The 20670-nt window shown below is 36.0% G+C and overlaps 1 protein-coding gene across 2 annotated transcripts in view; it reads left to right on the top strand.

The window, feature by feature from the left end:
• Window positions 1-16276: 16276 nt before the first annotated feature.
• LOC120259026 (heparan-alpha-glucosaminide N-acetyltransferase-like) overlaps window positions 16277-20670 on the top strand; it is a 43814-nt gene continuing 39420 nt past the window's right edge. Inside the window, exons 1-4 of one of the 2 annotated variants that reach the window (XM_039266564.1) lie at window positions 16278-16661; window positions 17948-18108; window positions 18195-18332; window positions 20061-20142. In XM_039266564.1, the coding sequence (XP_039122498.1) occupies window positions 18198-18332; window positions 20061-20142 (217 nt within the window). In that variant the 5' untranslated portion in view covers window positions 16278-16661; window positions 17948-18108; window positions 18195-18197. Of the gene's footprint in view, window positions 16662-17947; window positions 18109-18194; window positions 18333-20060; window positions 20143-20670 lie in introns of both variants that reach the window. The other variant, XM_039266555.1, reaches the window with a different exon arrangement.

Below are 20670 nucleotides of genomic sequence, written 5' to 3'. Positions count from 1 at the left end.
TTTTTATGGGGGTATTTAAGCAATTTTATGGTTTTGTAGGGGTATGCAAGCAATTTTCCCTAACAAATAATAAACCTAATTTATTATGCTTTTAATTTAAAATTTTAAATAAAAAACCTATTTCTAAATTATAAATTACCTATATTATAAATAGCACTAAAACTCAACACTCTCGAGGATGAAAGACGCAAAATAGTAAGGGGTCGTTTGGTTGGCGGTAATGTGCAAACATTACCGTCTGTTACGTGGTAATCTTTTCACATTACCATGTTTGGATTATTGGTGGTGGTAATATTGATGGTAATCTATGATTACTAACCTTGGAAGATTACCAAGAAACTTGGTAATCCCATTACCACCAAAATAGGTGGCTATGTTGGATTACCAAGTGGGTGGTAATCTGAAATATTTTTTGGACAAATATGCCCTTAGTTTAAATATAATAATTTTCATACTTTATTTGTTGGATAAAAAAATTAAATTTAAATAACATTATTTTTTGAATATGTTTAGCTTCAAAATTTTAATTTTTATCCAAAATTTTATTTTATTTTAAATTTAAACTTTCATAAAATAGTAGACACAAGGGTATTTTCGGAAATTTAGAATATTACCAAGTTTATTACTATGTAACATGAGTTTCCAACCAAACATGGTTATCATGAATTACCACAACATTCCTGGGCATATAACATTCCCAATCTTATTACCACGGTAATCTCATTACGTGGTAATATATCATAACCGCGAACCAAACGGCCCCTAAGGGAAAAAAAAGAATAAAATTTTACTAACCTCGCTGAAAACTTCTAGTTAGTCTTCACAAAGAAAAAGGAGAAAGACATCATGAGCATAGAGTCCCCTAAGAAGAGCTAATTCTAGTACAACTCAAAATCTAATTATAATTAGCCTAAGTTTTAAGCTAAAACTCTGATTAGATTCAAATTACAACAACAATGTTATTCAATTTTGAATTACCAACAATATACTTTATACTATGTCACATATTTCTATATTTATTAAAACAATTTAATTACTCATATACTACTTCTGAAAAACATGTCACTGCGGGTACTCTCAGTCTTGATCAAATTCAAATTTCCTCACCCTCAACTTGTAACCAAAATTGAAATGTACCAATAGGATGTTGACATATGATCAATCAACCAAACAAAATACAGGGACACCTAAGACGAGTGATTTATTATTATTATTATTATTATTATTATTATTATTATTATTATTATTATTATTATTATTATCGTTAGAGTAACATATATATATATATACCTTTTATCTTCTTGTTCATACATACTTTTACATATTCATGTATCTATTTATTAGGTTGTTGCCTTAATGAGAATTATTGTTATCTTCTCACATTATCTTACATGATATCAGAGAGGTTCTTTTTCTGGCGATTTTTTTTCCCAATACAACTCGGGCCATCTCTTACATTGTCGGATTTCTCTTTCTTCGCCAAATCTACCCATATTTCACCGGGTTTGTCTTTCCTTCGCCGGATTTGTGCCTTCTTCACCGGTTCTATATTTCCTCGTCGGATTTGTCTTTTCTTCGTAAAAGATGAAGCTTTTATGACTCCTGGCCGACAAGTTTAGCCCTCCCCCTCTTCCTCCTCTTTGGCTGCTGTCTCGTTGACCACACAGCCTGTCGCTCCATCAAATAGCTCGTCATCTTCCTCTCAACTCTCTTCTTATTGAAATATTAGAAAAAATTCTCTAGTTCACAACCAAATTCTTGCCATCCTCACACTGCGATTTTAGTGCCGCAACCCTATTTATCCTCCCTGCTGTTATCCATCGTCAGCTCCTCCCTCGCCCTACTGGTCTTCGCCAACAGTGTTGGCGTGTTCGTAGTCCTAAGCCTCATAGCTCTTGTGATGCGTTGCCTAATCTGACAAAACTCTCCATTATTCCAGCCTTGGATTGTTAACAAAATCCCCGACCAAGCCTTGGTTTTAGCACATTTTAAGTCCCAAGACCATCTTTTCTCCACTTATTTATTCCACATGTCTGAAATTTAAATATATATATATATATATATATTAATAAAAAAAATCTTTACCACATGGCTTCTACATCCTCACCTTTTTGTCGTTACTGTCAACGACAAGGACATGTGAAGATTCAATGTCCAAAGCTTCAGCATTGGCAATAGTAGCATCCACAACATCGTCCTCCTCAGCGATCTTCTGGTGTTTCTTCTTCTGAGACTTTGGCTCCTGATTCTTTTGTGGACCTTGCTTCTCAGGTGGCTCAGCTTACATAGCAACTACATGCCATGCAGCATACCATGCAATCCTATTCCTCCTCTAATATGTTTGTTGCCTTTAGTATGCATTTCTCCTCATGGATTTTAGACTCTGGTGCCACTCATCATATGACTGCAGATGTCTCTAGCTTAGTTTCTATCTCTACTCCCCCCACTTTCCAGTATTTGCACTGTTGATGGGAGCATCACCCTGTTATGTAGTGTGATCGTCTTCAGTCCACTTTATTTGACATTCCCGATGTCCATTTTGTTCCTGGATTAGCTCTCAACCTTATTTCAGTTAGCCAACTCACTGATCATGGTCTCATAATCACATTTTTTTTCATCTGCTTATTTTGTGCATGATCATCTTGCAGGCTAGAGGATTGGGACCAAGCGTAGGATTAGCAGACTAAATCACTTAAACCATCCTCATCTTCCCGTTCCTCAACCTTCTGCCATTGTTACATTTGTGTGTTCTCACGATTGTTAGCATTGCCATCTCGGTCACATGTCTAGTGCTCGCCTAAACCTCTTAACTACTTCAGGTAGTCTTGGTTCTATTTCTACTACTTCTTTACATCCATGTATGGGTTGTCAGTTAGCTAAGCACACAGCTCTTCACTTCTCATCATGTGAATCTCTTTCAAAATCTCCTTTTAACCTTGTTCACTTTGATGTTCGGGGCCAAACCCCATTTTCATCTCTTTGAGGTTTCTCCTACTATATCAGCTTTATTGATGATTTCTCCTGTTATACCTGGCTTTACCTACTGTGTTCTCGATCTAAGATCTTTGCCATTTATTCTCAATTTTGCATAAATGGAATATACTCAGTTCGGCAAACGTATTAAGGTCTTTCGTTTTGATGGAGTACGTGAGTATCTCTCTACATCCTTTCGAGAATTACTCTCTACTTATGGCACTCTAGTTCAGCAATCATGCCCTCGCACACCTGCTCAAAATGGTGTTGCTGAGCTTAAGTATCGTCATATCTTGGAAACTGCTCATGCCATTCTCATTTTCTCTACTGTCCCTCAAACATTTTGGGCTGAGGCTATTCTTACCTCCGTCTATCTCATTAATAGAACTCTTTCTACCACTCTTTCTGGTATCATTCCTTATGAGCGTCTTTACTCTCAATCTTATTCTTATGGTCACCTTCACACTTTTGATTTGCCTCCTCTTTCCGCTGACTCACCCTCTCCTGAAGATGTTTTTGATACCTCCCGTCGTTACCTAGGCGACATTCGCTGTCCTCCTGCCTAGTATGCACTTTCTCTTTCCTCTACCTACTCCCAAGAGTTCCAGGCCTTCCTTGCTGTTGTTCACTCTCATTTCGAGCTGCAGTCTTATCGTGAGGCTGTGAATCATCCCCATTGATAGCAGGCTATAACAGAGCAACTCGATATCCTTCAGCTCATGTATACATGGGAGCTTGTTCCACTTCCTTCTGGTGTTACTCTTATTAGCTGGTGGTGGGTCTATCAGGTTAAGACCCGAGCTGATGGTAGTATTGAGCGCCACAAGGCATATTTTGTTACTTGTGGTTTCACTCAGAAGTATGGCATTGACTATGAGGAGATATTTACTCCTATTACCAAGTTGACTACTGTTCATCTTCTTTTCACTATTGCAGTTGCTCGTAACTGACCACTTCATCAGTTAGACGTGACCAATGCCTTTTTGTATGGGGATCTTTCTGAGTATGTTTATATGACTCCTCCTCCTCCTCATTTCTTTCATCCTCCTTAGGATGTCTATCATCTTCGTCGAGCTAATTATAGACTTAAATAGGCTTCTCACACCTGGTTTGAGCGTTATCGTATTATAGTTCTTACCCTTGGTTTCATCGAGAGTTCTCATGATTATGCCCTCTTCACTTACCAGACATCTCGAGACCTCATTATTCTTCTTCTTTATGCTGATGATATGGTCATTTCTGGTGATGATGCTGATACTATTCTTTCTTTGAAACAACGGTTACACACTGAGTTTCAAATGAAAGACCTTGGACCTCTTCATTACTTTCTGGGTCTTAAGGTTGTTTATTCTCATCGAGCTTACTTGGTGTCTCACCAGAAATACATTTCTGATATTTTTTTACGAGCTGGTATCACTGATCTTCGTACCGCCTCCACTCTTAATGAGTTGCATCATCATCTCTCCTCTTCTGATGGTAAGTTGTTGACTGATCCTACCCATTAATGAGCACTTGTGGGTGCTCTTGTTTATTTGACCATCACTCAGCCTGACATTACATATGTTGTTCACGTCTTTAGCCAGTTTGTCAATGCTCTCCTATCTACTCATTATGCTGCACTTCTACAGGTTCTTCGGTACCTCTGTGGCTCCATCACTTGATCTCTATTTTTTTCTACCATGCCCTCTCTTGAGTTGCGCTTATACTGTGATGATGATTAGGTAGGTGATGCTACTGATCAGAGATTTACTATTGGTTTCATTTTTTCAGAGATTCACTTATTTCTTGGAAAACCAAGAAATAATCTATTGTTGCTCTTTTCACTACTGAAGCTAACCATGGTGTTATGTCCTGCACTGCTAAGAAGAATCTTTGGTTGTGTCATATTTTGATGAACTTTGGTGTCTCCATATCTACCCCCACTCCTATCTATTGTAATAACAAGAGTGCCATAAAAATTGTTACAAATCCTGTGTTTGATGAGCGCATGAAGCATCTTGAGGTCTCTCTTCATTTTATTCATCATCATTATCTTGTTGGCTAGTTGTGTGCCCGCAAGTGTACGGGGGTCGCAAGTAATACCTTGTGCAAAAGCTCAAGGATCGTATTCCACGGGCCTAAGGAGCTCCTATTACTCCTCCATCACTTAACTTTCTAACCTTACAACTTAAACATGGTATTTCACTGTAATACATGCAATAATTCAAATAAATCACAAGTATAACAATTCCAAGGCAAGCAAGAAATCACAAGAGCAATGATTATGATAAATAGGCCTAGGGATGAGGATCCCCATGAGGGGTCATCATGGTTTATGGATGCATGATAATAGTGAAGCAAGGGTGATTTAAATCGAAGGATTCCAAGAATAGTTCAACCCCAATTTCTCGGCGATTAAACCCTAATCCCATACAAATGTCAATAAGGATCTCTCCTTAATTACATTCCTATGATCACATTAAGTGTAGGGAAATCCCGCAATAAGGACATACTTACCCTAAGTGTATCCTTAAGATTCAGAGAGGTTACCGACACCCAATCCCTCGGCATATTGATACAAGAATACTCCTTCTAGCCATTAAAGATCTAATACATGTGAGTAGGTCACATCTACATGTACAACTCAATAAAGAACTAAGGATCGCTCCATGTTATAGTTGTAGACATGAAGAACAATGAGCCAAAATATAAATCAACCCAAAAATATATTCCAAATGAAGGTTTAGCATCCACAATACATGATGAACCCCCCAAGGTTCACCTACATCCGGTGGCCTTGGGGGTACGTCTAGTGTGCCATCATACAAACAAGTGTCACAAACTCAACAAAAACAAGAAATAAATGCATAAATGACACTCCCTAGTCCGAATGATGATGAAGAAGAACAATGCCGGCCAAATGACGCTTCCTCTAGCCCAAGGAATGCCGAATGCTCCTCCTCCTTTGATGATGAAGCTCTCCCCTTGAAGTTCAAGATTTTGATTCCTTCCAAGCCTCAAGCCAAACTCTACCAAGATGATGTCTTCATTTCTCCTCTTCTTTTCCCCAAAGTGTTGGCTGCCCAAAAGTCCAAAAGTCCCCCAAGAATGGCCTCCAAAAGCCCTCATATACCCCCAGTATACTCCCCTCCAAAGCAGCCCGTATGCCCTCAAAATAGACTCAATAATCCCCCAAAATGGCCTCCATACTAGCGGTATACTGGCTCAATGAGGACCTCCATAATAGTGGTATACTGGCTTAATTAGGACCTCATTGAGGCCGTTTGGGGTAGGCAAAAGTGCACTCTAACACTTATAATAGTATCCATACTGGATCAATGAGCACTTCATTAAGCCAGTATGCCTTCAAGCACACTATCCTCTTCTCTGGCTATAGTGATCATCCCGGGGTCAATCCAGGGCAGCATTGAGGCCGTATGGCCTAGATCAAATCCTGACTCAAAAACTCTCTAGGTGCTACAGTGGTAGCTACACTGTCGATGCTACAGTACCGCTGCTACAGTACTACACCTGCATTAATCTGCTACAGTGGATACACTATAGTACTTCGGCCTGGTTTTCTTCTCTTTTTTGCCCAAATTGTATCTTTATGTCCTCCATGGCGTTTTTGTGCCCTGCAAAGCAAATAACACATGATTAAGCACAAAACGGGCATCAATTCTTATAGAAATACATGTTAAATACATCAAATATATACACTAAAATACGTACATTTAGACACTTATCACTGACAGTATTCTTTTTCCGTATGTTGGCTCTACAAAACAGCTTGTTAATTTTTTCACTAAGGCACATATTGTCGCTCAATTTCAGCTTTTAGTTGACAAACTCTCGGTTTACAACCCACTGTGAGTTTGAGGGGGCGTGTTAGAGTAACATACCTATATGTATAACATATGTGTATATATACCTTGTATCTTCCTATTCATACATACTTTTACATATTCATGTATCTATTTATTGGGTTGTTGTCCTAATGAGAATTATTGCTTCTTCTCACATTATTTTACAATTATTATTATTATTATTATTATTTATTAATTAATTAATGAGAGTGGATGAATCACAACTTTATTAAAAAAAATAGAAGACAACTACAAAAATAAGCTTTTAAAAAAAAATAAAACAACTAAAGTACAAAATTGTGCCACTTAATCTTTTAGAGGTAAGGTAGGGCCTATTAGAAGCGAATCAACAAGTTAATAGGAGATATCAGTGAGACTTAATAAACGAATAGCTGGGATAGGTTGTCCATCAAATATGGCACTAAAGAAAGTTTTTAAGGACTATTGAGTCTAGTGTTGGCCCAGTTCATTAGATGCTAAGGTAAATGACCCCTATGAAGTCGAATCTTCATTTGATTATTAGCACAAACAACTCTAACTTTACTTATTTATTGGGTATTTGAGGCTGCAGATATATAAAAAAGAAACATATGATTGATTTTGATTCTAACAGAGGAATATGGGATCTTGGGAATATGTTTAGGGGGTGTTTGTTTTGATGTATTTAGAGTTACATGTAACTCTAAATACATTAAGTGCCAAAATCCATTGTTTGTTTGTATGAATTCTCTTTTCCTGATGCAACTTCAAATACCTTCTAATTGTACGGATAAAGGATTTGGTTTTACGGCCAAATTGGCCGTAAAACCAAATACTTTATTTGAGAATCCCTCACCTTCCATTAATTCCAACCATCTCTGCACCATATCATGCTCCGCCGATCTACCAACTCGTCCATACAAGTTAGAAGCGAAGCCCGTCCTCATCCCACCGCCCGACGTGGGGCTGAAGGATTTTCGGGATCCGACCACGGCGTGGTACGACGAGGAGGCCGAGGCGTGGCGGTTCGTGATCAGAACGAAGGAGGACAAGGGGCATTCAGGGATCTTGCTGGTGTACCAAACGAAGGATTTTTTGAACTACGAGTTTATTACCGGGGAGGCTACAAAAGGGACGGCATTGGTGGGGGGATTGAGATGACGATGGTTGCGACAGGGACGGCGTTGGCAGTGGTGGTGGAGATAGAGATGACGGAGGTGGTAGGGGTGGTGGCGGAGGTGATGGTGGTGGGAGTGATGGAGATGGTGGTGGCGGAGATGACGGTGGAGGTGGAGGCGGAGGCAAATGAGGGACGAACGGAGGGCATTTGAAGGAGTTGCAATCGGGAAATTCTTAAGAATTGGTTAATTATTATCTTAATAATTTGGTTATTTTAATATCATAATAATTTGACCTAATTATTTAATAAAATATACTAATACATTGTAATTAATATCATAACAATTTTTATTAAATAGTTTATTAATAATTATGTTTAAAAACAAAATATAATTTTGTAATACCATATTTTCAATTACATCCAAACAAACACCAAATTCTATAATACAATGTTTTCAATTACATCCAACCAAACACCAGATTCTACATTACTGGATTTTCAAATCCAAGTATTTCTAGTTACATTGTAATTGAAAATCCACTGCATTTAGAATTACATCTAACCAAACACCCCCTTAATTACAAATGTGGTTATTTCTTCCTAGCAAGGTATTTCAAAAGATAGCCCTCTCAAGAGTTCCCAAACAAGAAGCCAGATTTCCTTTGTTTGGTTGAAACGAAAGCAACTATTCCCAGAGTACATCGTTTATGTGATAAAATCAAAATGTGTTGGGAATGGGCGGCCATCCCCTCTAATGTGTTTTTTGGAGGAATTACTGTGTTATGGAAGAGAGGCATTGGAAGAGTCACTCCGATTTCAGTGACTAGATTAGCCCTGCATCTTGTGATCTCCTCCAACGATGAGATGTGGATTGTCACTACGGTCTACAACTCTCAATCCCTCTCCTAACACAAAGGCCTTTGGAATTCTCTCTCAAAAATCTCTTTTCTTTTTTCTCCTTGGCTCCTTAGTGGGGATTTTTAATGCCATTTTTTTTATTCTGATGAACACAAATTAAGGGGGAAGTTTTAGAAATTATGCTTCTTATTCCTTTTATTTCTCTAATTTCATTATTAACAATAACCTTCATGATCTTGGTTTTTCAGGCGCACATTTCACATGGTGTAACAACCAATATGGTCTTGCTTGTAGATGGGCAAGTCTTGACCGGTTTCTCGCAAACTCCAACTGGCTCCTCCGCTACCAAGACTTCACAAATCATCATCTTCCTGAACTAACTCAGACCATTCTCCAATGCTGCTAAGTGTCCATAACCCTACCTCCTTTGTTAAAAACATTTTCCATTTTGATAACTTCTGGCTTGACTATGAAGGTTGCCATAACAGTGTCCTTAATGCCTGGTCTAATGTGTCTTCCACCTCCTCTCCTATGCATTCTTTCATGCATTACATTTCTTGTACTAAATATAATCTTTGCAGGTGGAAGAAGTCTGGATTGTGCCATTTGGACAATGAGCTTGACAACATTCAGGAAAAGATTAGAAAGGTCGAACAGGAGGATGCTACCCACTCTTGTGATTGGCATGCTACTTGGTTTCGTGCTCTGTGCAACCACCACAATGCCTTCTTGAGGCAACAGAACATTTACTGGGGCAAAGAGCCAAGATCCAATGGATGACAAAGGGGGACAGAAACACCAAATACTTCCACAATTTTGTTAAAATTCAGCAACACAAAAACAAAATTAGAGAAATCAAGGATATTTCGGGTAACATCTATACCGATCAAACTAACATAGAAAATTGCTTTATTTATTTTTATTAGAATCTTTGGTCCTCCATCTCCTCCTATACTCAATGACTTAGACATTGAGAGTTTAATTAGACCTATTTCCAAAGGAGAGTCTATAAAACTCTTAAGTCTATGCCTAATGGTAAGTCTCTTGGTCCTGATGGTTTTAATTCTGAATTCTATATCTTTTATTAGAATCAAATTGGAGATCATTTTTTTAAAGCTATTGCCAATTTTTTCAACAATGGTATTCTCCCCCTTCTTGGAGCAAAATTTTCATCATCTTAATTCCAAAAAAACCAACCTAGTCTCTGTCACTGATTTCAGACTAATTTCTCTTTGTAATGTTTGCTATAAAGTTATTACCAAAATTCTTTCAAATCGGCTTAGTCTTGTTATTAACAATCTCATTGGGCCTGAACAAAGTGGTTTTCTCCTCGAGCGTAGCTCTTATGACAATATAATCGCAGCCCAGAAGATTGTCCATAGCCTGGAAACTGAAAATAATGTCCCCCTAGGATGATTTACAAAATTGATATTGAAAAGGTCTTTGATTCTGTTGAATGGTTGGCTATTATTGCTACCCTTCGAAGAATGAAATTCCTTGATACCTGGATTACCTGGATTCAATCATATCTCTCTTCTGCCTCATTTTCTTTATTATCAATGGTCGCCATTCTGATTGGATTAAAAGTACTAGAGGTATTAGACAAGGTGACCCTATCTCCCCTCTCTTGTACCTTTTAGTTTCCCAAAATCTCTCTTTTATTCTTAACAAAGTTGTTTCCTTAAATTTAGTTCATGATTTCAGCAAAAATCTTTCTAGAAACTTCAATCATTTAATGTTCGCTGATGACTTAATCTTAATCACTGAGGCCTCTAGAGTCTCCGCCAGAAATTGTCTTCTTTATCTTAATCTCTTTCAGGACCTTACTGCTCAGCGCCCTAACCTTCATAAGTCAGCTATCTATATCCCATCATGGTGTAACAAAAATCTCTCTAATTCTATTTCTAGGATCTTGGGTATAAGTTTAGGGAGTTTTCCTTTTACTTATTTGGGTATTCCTATCTCTCACAAAAGACTTATGATAAGCCAGCTTCAGCATATTCCTCATAGAGTTAGCAATGTCATTCACTCTTGGAATCATTCTTCTGTTTCTACTGCTGGCAGGGTTACTCTTCTGAACAGTGCCTCTTTGCCATTCCAAATTACATCCATTCAGTTATGCATCCGCCTAATACTATTTTGGCCCAAATCTCCAAGACTGCTTGGAATTTTCTCTGGGTAGGACAAGCAATAATATAGCCTTCCACTTTGTGGGTTAGACAGTTGCTACACTTAGCAAACCCGAGAAGGGGCTGGGTCTTTGCAATCTAAGACTGGTCAAACACTCGCTTATAGCCAAAAATATTTTTTCCATTCTCAATTTTGAAAACAAAATATGGATTGATATTTTAAAATATAAGAATAATGATTGGCATGTTTGGAACCCAGGCAAAGTGGCTCTTTCTTCTTGGTTCTACAAGACGATATGCAATTCTGCTGATTTTTTGAAGCCTTATTACAGACTAGATTTCCCACAAGCCAACTTTCTAGAATATGTCCATACTATTTGAAGATCTTCATTTTTTGGATTTCATCTCTTCAAATGGCTTTTGTGTTGAAAACCTGGAAAATTTGGTGGGCTCCTCCTTGGATTAGGATTGGGTTGCTAAAATCAAATTTGTTTCTGATGAAAAAAAAGTTTTGGATCTAGAGCCCTCCTTCTTGTAATGCTTCCATTGCTCCTGCAGTTTATAATCATATTAATAAATTAACTTCTACTACTGATGTGTAGAAAGGTTGGCAAGATATTTGGAGGCTTCCTGTTTTGCCTCGTGTTAAGATCTTTATTTAGAAGCTAGCTCATGGCCAGCTTCCCACTGGCGATTACCTTTATCAGCTTAACATTGGCACAATCTTTTCATGTTATTTCTATGGACTTATTGAGGATACTGCATAGCATTTACTTTGGAAGTGCCCCAAAATCTAGTCCTGTTGGCAAGAGCTTTGTTGTATAGTTGGATTACTCAACATTGACTTAAATTATCTTAGTTTTGGGGCTTGGTTTGTTGAGAGATCTCTTCCCCCTGATGCTAAGTCCTTGAACAAAGCTTTGATCGCCACAGTTGCTTGGTTAATCTGGAAACATCGATGTGATTTAATCTTCCGAAATCTGCCAGTAAATGTTAAGACTACTGTAAACAGAGCCTGGTCGCAGTGCAAAGATCTTATCAAATTCTCCAACAATACTTGCAGGGAGTGTCCTAAGCTTACTCGCAATGCCTCTCTTATTTCTATCTACACAGATGCCTCTTGGAGCTCCAAAACTTCTTCTTTTGGCCTGAATTTCATTATCATTACTAATTTTAGTACTATTTTGATTGTAGGGGCTGAGGGAGCTACTTTTAACACACCCATTATGGCGGAGCTTACTGCAATCGATCTAGCCCTTAAAGTTTGCGCCTCAAGGGGATGAGTCCAGATCGAGTTTGTTGTGACTGTCCAGAGATTACTCAACTCATGAAGAATTATAGCTCGTGTATTGCCTGCCATACAAACTCTAAGTTTTCAAAGCTGAAAAAGAATCTGGAAGGCTTCTCTCATATTAGCATTGAAACCATCCCTAGAGAAGATAGTGACATCGCTGATGCTCTTGCAAATTTTGGAAGATCCAATCCAACACTTTCCCTCTTCCTACAAGGGAAAGACCAGCCTGCCTGGCTTGAAGACTTATCCTCCTTGAGAAACATTTCGTTTTAATTTGTTCTTTTGTTTTTTTGTTTTGTTTTGTTTTTTATTTTTGTTTTTGTTTTGTTTTGTTTTTTTTTTTGTTTTGAGTTTTGTTTTTAGCTTTTAGCTTTTTTTAATAATAAAAAAAAAAGAGTTCCCAAATACCGATCCTTAAGGTGTTTCTTGATGTTAATCCTCCGAGAGGACTATACCTTGCTTGGGGTGCTAATCTATCAAGATAGATAAAAAAAAATTGACTTAAATGAAGGTCAATGGGTATTTGAGGAAAAGATAGTTGGTAATTTTCTGTGCAACGTGGCAAAGTAGACATGTAGTTATTAGCAATCTATTACAACCTCATTTTGCTAGATTGACTAAAGTCGAGATCTTATCATCTTGAACAAGCCGGTTAAAGATATTTATTCTATAGAAACAAGACCATTTAGCTATAGTTCATCACCTCTATTTAAGTCAATTATTAATGGTAAAACTTTTAATAAATTCATTATTGTATTCAATGTGAAATATTTGAGAAAAAAAATTACACTATTATTTATGAAGAATTTCAAATATAAGCCAAGATAAAAGGTTGAAAAAATATATAAATTGACCCTATGGAGAGGGCTAGAGGTAGTATGTTAATTTGTTTGCAAAAGGGTACCCATGAAAGTGGTGGAAATGAAATCGAATTCACAACTTTGGTTGTTGAAATTTATTAATTATTTTTTGATTAAATTTGTTATGAAAGATTTAAAATGTTTTTAAAAATGAGCTTTAGAAGCTTATTTATCAAACTTGAAGCATTGAACTCATCTACTTCTCCCCAGCACACAAACACATCCAAATTGAACAATTCACAATCTATTGATAATCCATGAATTCCAACATTGATGACTACTTCATGTTAAACAATAGAGTTGACAATCAAGAAAAATTTACTTTGAAAACCAAAAGCGAAAGAATTGGTGCTGAGAATCAAGCATAGTCCGTGACTATTAGCTATTAGCCCTGAAAATTAGCCCCATTACAAATCTGATCTTGAGGCCACTTTTTATATCAGTTAATATTATCTTGCTAACATAGGCCTTTTTTGGACAAGCATAATAGTTTTTTTTTATCTTATTTGGTTGTATTCTTATTCCACTGCTGGTGAATTGTTTTGAGTCATTGTTTTGTTTTTGTTAATTGTTTTTATTTTTAAATAGTAGAGAAAGAGTTGATAATATTAATCTACTATCTAGCAATAGCTTGTTTTACAAAAAAACAAAATCAACATTATACTAAACAAAACTCTCACAAATCTTAGTTTCAAAGTAATGAACTTTTGATTTAGGTGTAACCACCATTCTTTGAAATATCCAAACATGTCATTCAGTTTCACCTACCCTTATAAATCAAGCAAATGCATCAACCACAGAGACACCTTAACTCCCTCAAAAAATCACTCTTTTTAAATACAATATATCAAACATTCACACACATACACACACAAAACACATTGCTAGCTCTATACATGCACAAGTGGAAGTTCTTATGAGCAACATTATATCATTTGTTATGAAGACCCTGAGATTGAGGGGGAGTGTTTTTACAGAGAAAGTCGTCGTCCAAAAGCCGAACAAAGCCTTCGATGAGGACGAAGATTGCTGTGTTTGTTTGTCAAGCTTGGCCGGAGGAGCGGCGACAAGGAAGTTGCCATGCCGGCATTTGTTTCACCGGGAATGTGTTAACAGATGGCTTGCATTGTGCCAAAGAACTTGCCCTCTTTGCAGGGTGTGTGTAGATGGGCAGGGTTCAAAGAGAGAAGAGCTCACTGAAGAGTTAGTCATTTGGTTTTCTTCTTTTCATGTGGCTGGCTTTTGAGTTTTGTTTTTAATTAATTTTTTGAGTGAGTATTTTTTTGGTCACTAATCTCTTATTCTGAAACAACTTACAAGAGAGCTTTGTTTTGTATTTTTTTTTTTATATTTTTTATAGTTTTTATATTGTATGCCTTGGCTAGATTGGTTAACTTTCAATGGAACGTCAAGAAAACATCTTCTATATATACATATAATAAAAAAATCAAATTACTCTCATGGCAACAACGAATGTTCGACTTTCTTTTAAAAAAATAATTGAGGATTTTAGGTGTACATGCGTGGGTTGTCCACATTGTTAAATCATTTTTTTCCAAAATTTTAATAAAAAATAATTATAAAAAAAATTTCTTATGTAGCTGAGTGATCAGAATGATTTTTTTTTTTTGGCTAAAAAATCAAAACTAAGAGCATTTGGGGAATGTGACCTGATTAAGACAAATTTAGAGATTGATGCTTGCCAATCCTTAAATAATAGTGAAATTATTGGCCACGTCCCAACTTTTCAAATATTATATTTTACCTCTCCTTCAGGCTTTAGTTTTATTTGATTTGAAACATTTTTTTTCATGCTCTAATTTAAATTAACTATTTATATACATAATGCATCCTTAGTTTTTAGAAAAAAAAAGCATCATCAGAGATATTTATTTTATTTATAAAAAATCACATTATTTATTTGCTAGAAATTAGAAATTATATATTAAATAATATATATTACATTCTTTATATAAATAAAAAAGATAAAAAAAATATTCTAGAAAATCAGGGAAAAATGATGAGTAATATTGGAAAATAGAAAAAAAAAAATGTAGAACCTCTTTGTAAATTTCAAAAAGGACTTTATGTTTTATAAGCTCCCTCTACCTAAGGCCTTCATGTTTTATAAGCTCCCCCTACCTAATGAGTCCTTGAGTTTTTAAAATAATATCTTACTCACCTTGATTTTTTTTTTTTTTGTAAATTATTATTTTATCAATTTTTTTTAATTTATCTTAATTTTTTTCATCTTCTCCCAAACTTCCAAAGAAAAAATGAACTTATCAGCACTAAGCAAGCGCTTTATGCCATAAATAAATCCTCACTAGTTGAAGGCATTTGTTTTACCTTGCGGACTCTACTATCATGAAAAATTCTTACAAGGTTTGCGTGCTTAGTATGTGGTTCATAAAAAAAAGAGACAAACTCGTCTAGCTTTGATGAAATTATCTTTACAAGAAGAGAAAAAAAATAATAGTAAAATTGTAATTTTTTTTTAAGAATTAAAATGTCAGGGACAAATAAACCAAAAAGTACTGGATAATCATGTCCAATTATACTCCGAACTCATGAGTCCTCTGCTTTTTGGAAAAATCAGAGTGACTCATGATTTCTGTATTAGTAAGGGGTTGGCAAGTAAAAATCCATCATATTGCAGTGATAACCCCAATTTTTTGTTGTTGCGCACAAGTGTTCATGATCTAGTTGGATATGTAAAAATTCTTAAAACATAATCAGAGCTCTGGTATTAATTCAATAACAATAAAAGTCCTTGAAATGGTAGGTGCCCATGTTTTTTATTTGGAATTGTCATGTCATCTATACATTGCTTACACACCAAACAATTATGGACCGAAGGGGTTTTAATCAAGCGAAATAAACATTAAAAGTGAAAAAATCATCATTTTCATCAATTTTTTTTTACTTCCAAAATAGATATCAAAAACACATAAAGTGATTTACTTTCAATCACTATAGAGAAGTGAAACTTATAACTATTTTTTCAATTCCAAATATTTTTAATTAGTTGGGAGCATTTATGAGTAAAGAGACCAAAAGAAAAGATAGAGAAGTATTGGATTGGTGATTATACTTAGGAACAAATTGAGATTTCACTTGACAACCAGTTAGTTTCGTGTCCTTTTCAAACAAATTACTATCTGTGCCAGGTGTCAGCTCTTGATTCGCTAATCAACAGACCCATCACTCTCACCGCCAACTTGAAAAAATTTAGATACCAACCAATAACCACCGGCCACGCAACATCATTCGAAATATCTGGGCCCACGTTCTCCGTCGTGGGTCCCAATCCTTCGTATCGGACACGTGGCAAATCAAATCGATGGAATCAAAATGGCGAAACAACGGCACAAAGTCGTGGAAATCACCGATCTTCTTGCTCCGACCTCTCCGCCTTCGTGCCCTAAGAATCAATCCTCTCTCTCTCTCTCTCTCGCAATGGCGGATTTCGTACCTCTGAGCGGCGGGCCTGGAGAAAGCCAAGAAAGCCAAGAAAGCCGAGAAAGCCAAGGTCCCAGAGAGACGAAACAGAGACGCCCTAGGCTCGCTTCGCTCGATGTTTTCCGCGGTCTCTCAATCGCTGTAAATTTCTCTTTTCGTCTCTCTTTTTTCATGTTTTTCCATGTCCATCTTGTGATTCAGGGGGGGTCTGGGTTGAAATGAGATGTTTTCAAGAACCTGTGGGCTCTTTTCCTTTTTGGCTATCATGAAGATGTGATTTGGTATGGCTGGAACACGATTGAGTTTGGGAATTGATCCATTGTGGACCCCTAAGCTTGCATGATTTACTAATTTGCAGGAAATTTAATTTTTAGTGTTGGAAAAATGGTTTTTTGAACCTTTTCTCGTCTAAATTCATCTGATTATGACTTTAGTAATTATGTTTCAAATCAGATGCCTATAATTTTGCCTGTACATTGATAATTATTGCACTTGTTAGCCATCACATCACATGGTTGGTAAAAATGTATTATTAACCACCAATTTAGACAAGTTTTGATATGTAGGGATGGAAATCAGCCGCGATTTCTAGGGTTTCTTTGGGCCTGGGGTGGTAGATGGGATCCCAGTCTAGCTTGGACTGAGGATCGGGAGTGTCGAAGAAAAACCCTTCCTGATTTCTGTCCCCACCTTGTTTCCTATAACCACCTTATAATTAGTCCTGATATTTTATTTTATGTTATTATAATTAAATTTCATAATTATAAAATTCATATATTCTCTATTTAAAGCTTATTTTTAAATTATTTTTATTTATTTATTTATATGTATATGTATATATGCATATACGTACTTGATGCTAAAAATTTGAATACATGGTTAAATGGAAACGGGATCCTAGCACATCCTCAGCCCTGAGGAGATGAGCGGGGACAGGGAATCCACACCCCGTTATAGATATGGGATTTGGAAATGGGGTTGGGAATGGCACCCTCGGCTAAATCCACCCCATTGCCATATGAGGTGCACATTGGACAAAATTTGGGACTTGGTGGGTTAAATTGGCATGATAGGAAGGTTAGAGAACAAATTAATGGTTGAATATGAGTTAAGTAGAACAAACTGATTTTTATTCTCTAGAAATAGAACTTAAAGTTCTAGTAATTCTGATGTCCCCATTTCTCCTGCCTTAGACTTAGGCTTGATTCTCTTAGGACCTATTTGGCTTGATGTAATTGAATTTTGTTTAGGTAGATTCACATCTTTTTACATGAAAAGTGTTTATTTTGCTGTATGATTGTGTGAACAAATAATACTAGTTAATCAACCTTTTGTACCCCGCATATACTTTTTGATTGAAGAGTACTAAAATTAGCATTTATGAAGTGTATTTTGCATTAGTTGATAGAAGCTTGTGTGAATGTTAGATTGAGATTCGTGTGCAAATCCACATTCATGGTTGTAAACTTATACCTTGCATGTAAGTGGGCCACTTAACTGACCCAAGTGCCGGATTTACCCACATATGTATTATAAGCTACAAGTTCGGCACACATACTACATGGCCAAAAAGCTCTTATATGTGTAGGTAAGTGATCACACCTTGAAATTCTGTCATGTTTTGAATGAAGTTTTAGATTCCTGAATTCAATTTATTCACATTCTTTATCACAGCTCATGATATTTGTTGATTATGGCGGTTCTATTCTCCCATTCATTGCTCATTCGCCATGGAATGGGGTACACTTAGCAGATTTTGTGATGCCATTTTTTCTTTTTATAGCTGGGATATCTCTTTCGCTTGTCTACAAGGTATTTAATCTCACTTCTTGAAGTTATTTTTTTTAGTTGTGCGCTGAATTTTGTTGTTAAGCATCAGTCTATTGTAAGAATGTACCCTGGCAAACTTCCCAATCCATGTGATTATTATGATGCATTGACACTAACAGCCTTTAAAATATGAAAATGTTTGTATTGTCTCCTGAATTTTGAGAAATATTTGTTTTGATCCATCTGTCTAACCTTGCCATTTGTGTGTGCTAATGTCAAATGTGGAAGTTAATGTCAGTAACCATTGGTTGCAGTGTTCAACATTAGTTGCCACATCATTATTAGATTCTACTTTTTATTTTGTTATAAGAAAGTGCTAATGTGGCGAAGTATGATATGCCCTATCAGCAACTTTGTGATTATTTTAAAAAAATATATATAGTCACATGGCAGCTGATGTGGCACGTCACAATTTGCCATGTCTACATCCTTTTAATTATTTTTTAAATATAATGGTGTGGTATATTTTCCCATTTCAACACACTTTTTAATTATTTTTAAATAAATATATACAGCACTCTTGTTTTTAAAAAGATAGAATTTAATATTGATGTGACAGTCTTAATGCCACCTTTTCCTTCATGGCTACATCAACACCAACAAACAACAATGTTGGATGTATGGCCTAAACAAACATGTTGTCATTTAGGGGTTGTGATTCTTGTGAATGACTTTAATCCATTAAGTTCTGGGTTTATCATATGGTTAACTAGGGAATTGTATCATTAACACATAACCTCATGGTTCCACTGTAAGTAAATAGTAGACTGTAAAAGAATAATCTAAAGTTTGCAGAATTACTAATATGATATATAATCAGAAAAACTGTCATGCGCATATATATTATGAAATATATTACTCTTATATTTAGTGTATGATGGGAGCTACTGATGGAAATCGAGAGCAAAGGAAATTCTATTGCAAATTGAGTGCAAGAATCTTAAACACTCAACAACTTTGTCCGTTTGGAGAGGACAAGACTCCAGTACAATAAAACAAATGGCTTCAATCCTCCCAAAAAAAAGGCCAGAAATAAGTATTTAAACTCAAAGATAATAACCAACTCCTAAAACTTAGAGAAACAAATAAAAAAGTGACTAAATGGTTCTGAGAAAAAACTGATGTAAGCTGACTTGGTCAATTTCCATGTGCTCCCCTAGTGACTCTCTTGATTTCCTTCTAAAATAGGTGTGTAATGGAGGAGTCATATCAGTGTATCTTATGATCCACCCTTTAAAAAAAATCCATATTTGCCTGTGTGATTGTATGCCCTGAGTTAATGTGTTTTGCCTACCGGCCACCATAGTAACCTAATCTAGATCACACTTGGTATACCCCTGTATAATTAAAGCATATAATCAAAGCACTTCTTGCTTTGACAAATTTGGAAATCCCTCAATGAGTTTTTAGGGATGTAAATGCAAAACTTAATTTTAGATGTGGAAATTTTATCACTTACATTCATGTACCAATTCTTACAAGCGTAGGAAAAAATAGTGGGGATTTCCCTTTTTTTTGTTCCATTGTAATTGTTGGGTGGATATTTCCATGGAGTACAGGGTTATTTATATAAGCAATTATCTGTTACATGTTTTTATGTATTGTAGGATTGCCATCAATCGTTCTTTTCACTTTTATCTAATTGTTTTTTGCCTTTTTATAGTTGTAATAGCTTAGTAATTGAAGCAAGCTTTTCTTTTATTCTCATAGATAACACCCAACAAAGGCCAAGCAACATGGAATGCAAGTCTTAGGGCAATAAAGCTCTTTCTTCTTGGTATTATTCTACAAGGTATAACAAAAGCTGGAAATTTTCTCCTTTTTATGTTTTTTTGTTATCACAGTTTATTGTTATTTAGCAAACTTAGGTTGTATGTGCCTATTTCCATATTCCAGGTGAACATTTAAGATAATTGTTTGAGTTTGGCCATTAAGTTGGTCTAATAAATAAATAAATAAATTACCTTATCAACATGTATAAAGGATCAACATTTTCATTACATGATATGCATACTTGTCAATCTAAAGTTTATTGCATTCTATGCATGCATAGCTATCAAATGATACTTTATAGACACCATCAGATGATTTATGGTGGATTGAAATGCTGTAAAATACAAATATATGGATTTGTTTTGTATTTTTCTGGAGGAATTTAAGTGATTTATACATTAGACCTAGGAAAGGAGCTTTCACTGTTGAACAAGCGATACAATTGTCAAACAAGGCACAAGTTTTCACTCTATGCATAGCTTTTTGCATGGTTTGATTCATTACATAACTCTGATGGTATTTGATTGGGGTTGAACAAGTAAGTTGG

This window comes from Dioscorea cayenensis, chromosome 1 (assembly GCF_009730915.1).
Source record: "Dioscorea cayenensis subsp. rotundata cultivar TDr96_F1 chromosome 1, TDr96_F1_v2_PseudoChromosome.rev07_lg8_w22 25.fasta, whole genome shotgun sequence".
Classification (NCBI taxonomy): Eukaryota; Viridiplantae; Streptophyta; class Magnoliopsida; order Dioscoreales; family Dioscoreaceae; genus Dioscorea; species Dioscorea cayenensis.
The sequence above is the reverse complement of the archived record's forward strand: the minus strand, read 5'-3'. Positions and strand labels throughout refer to the sequence as shown.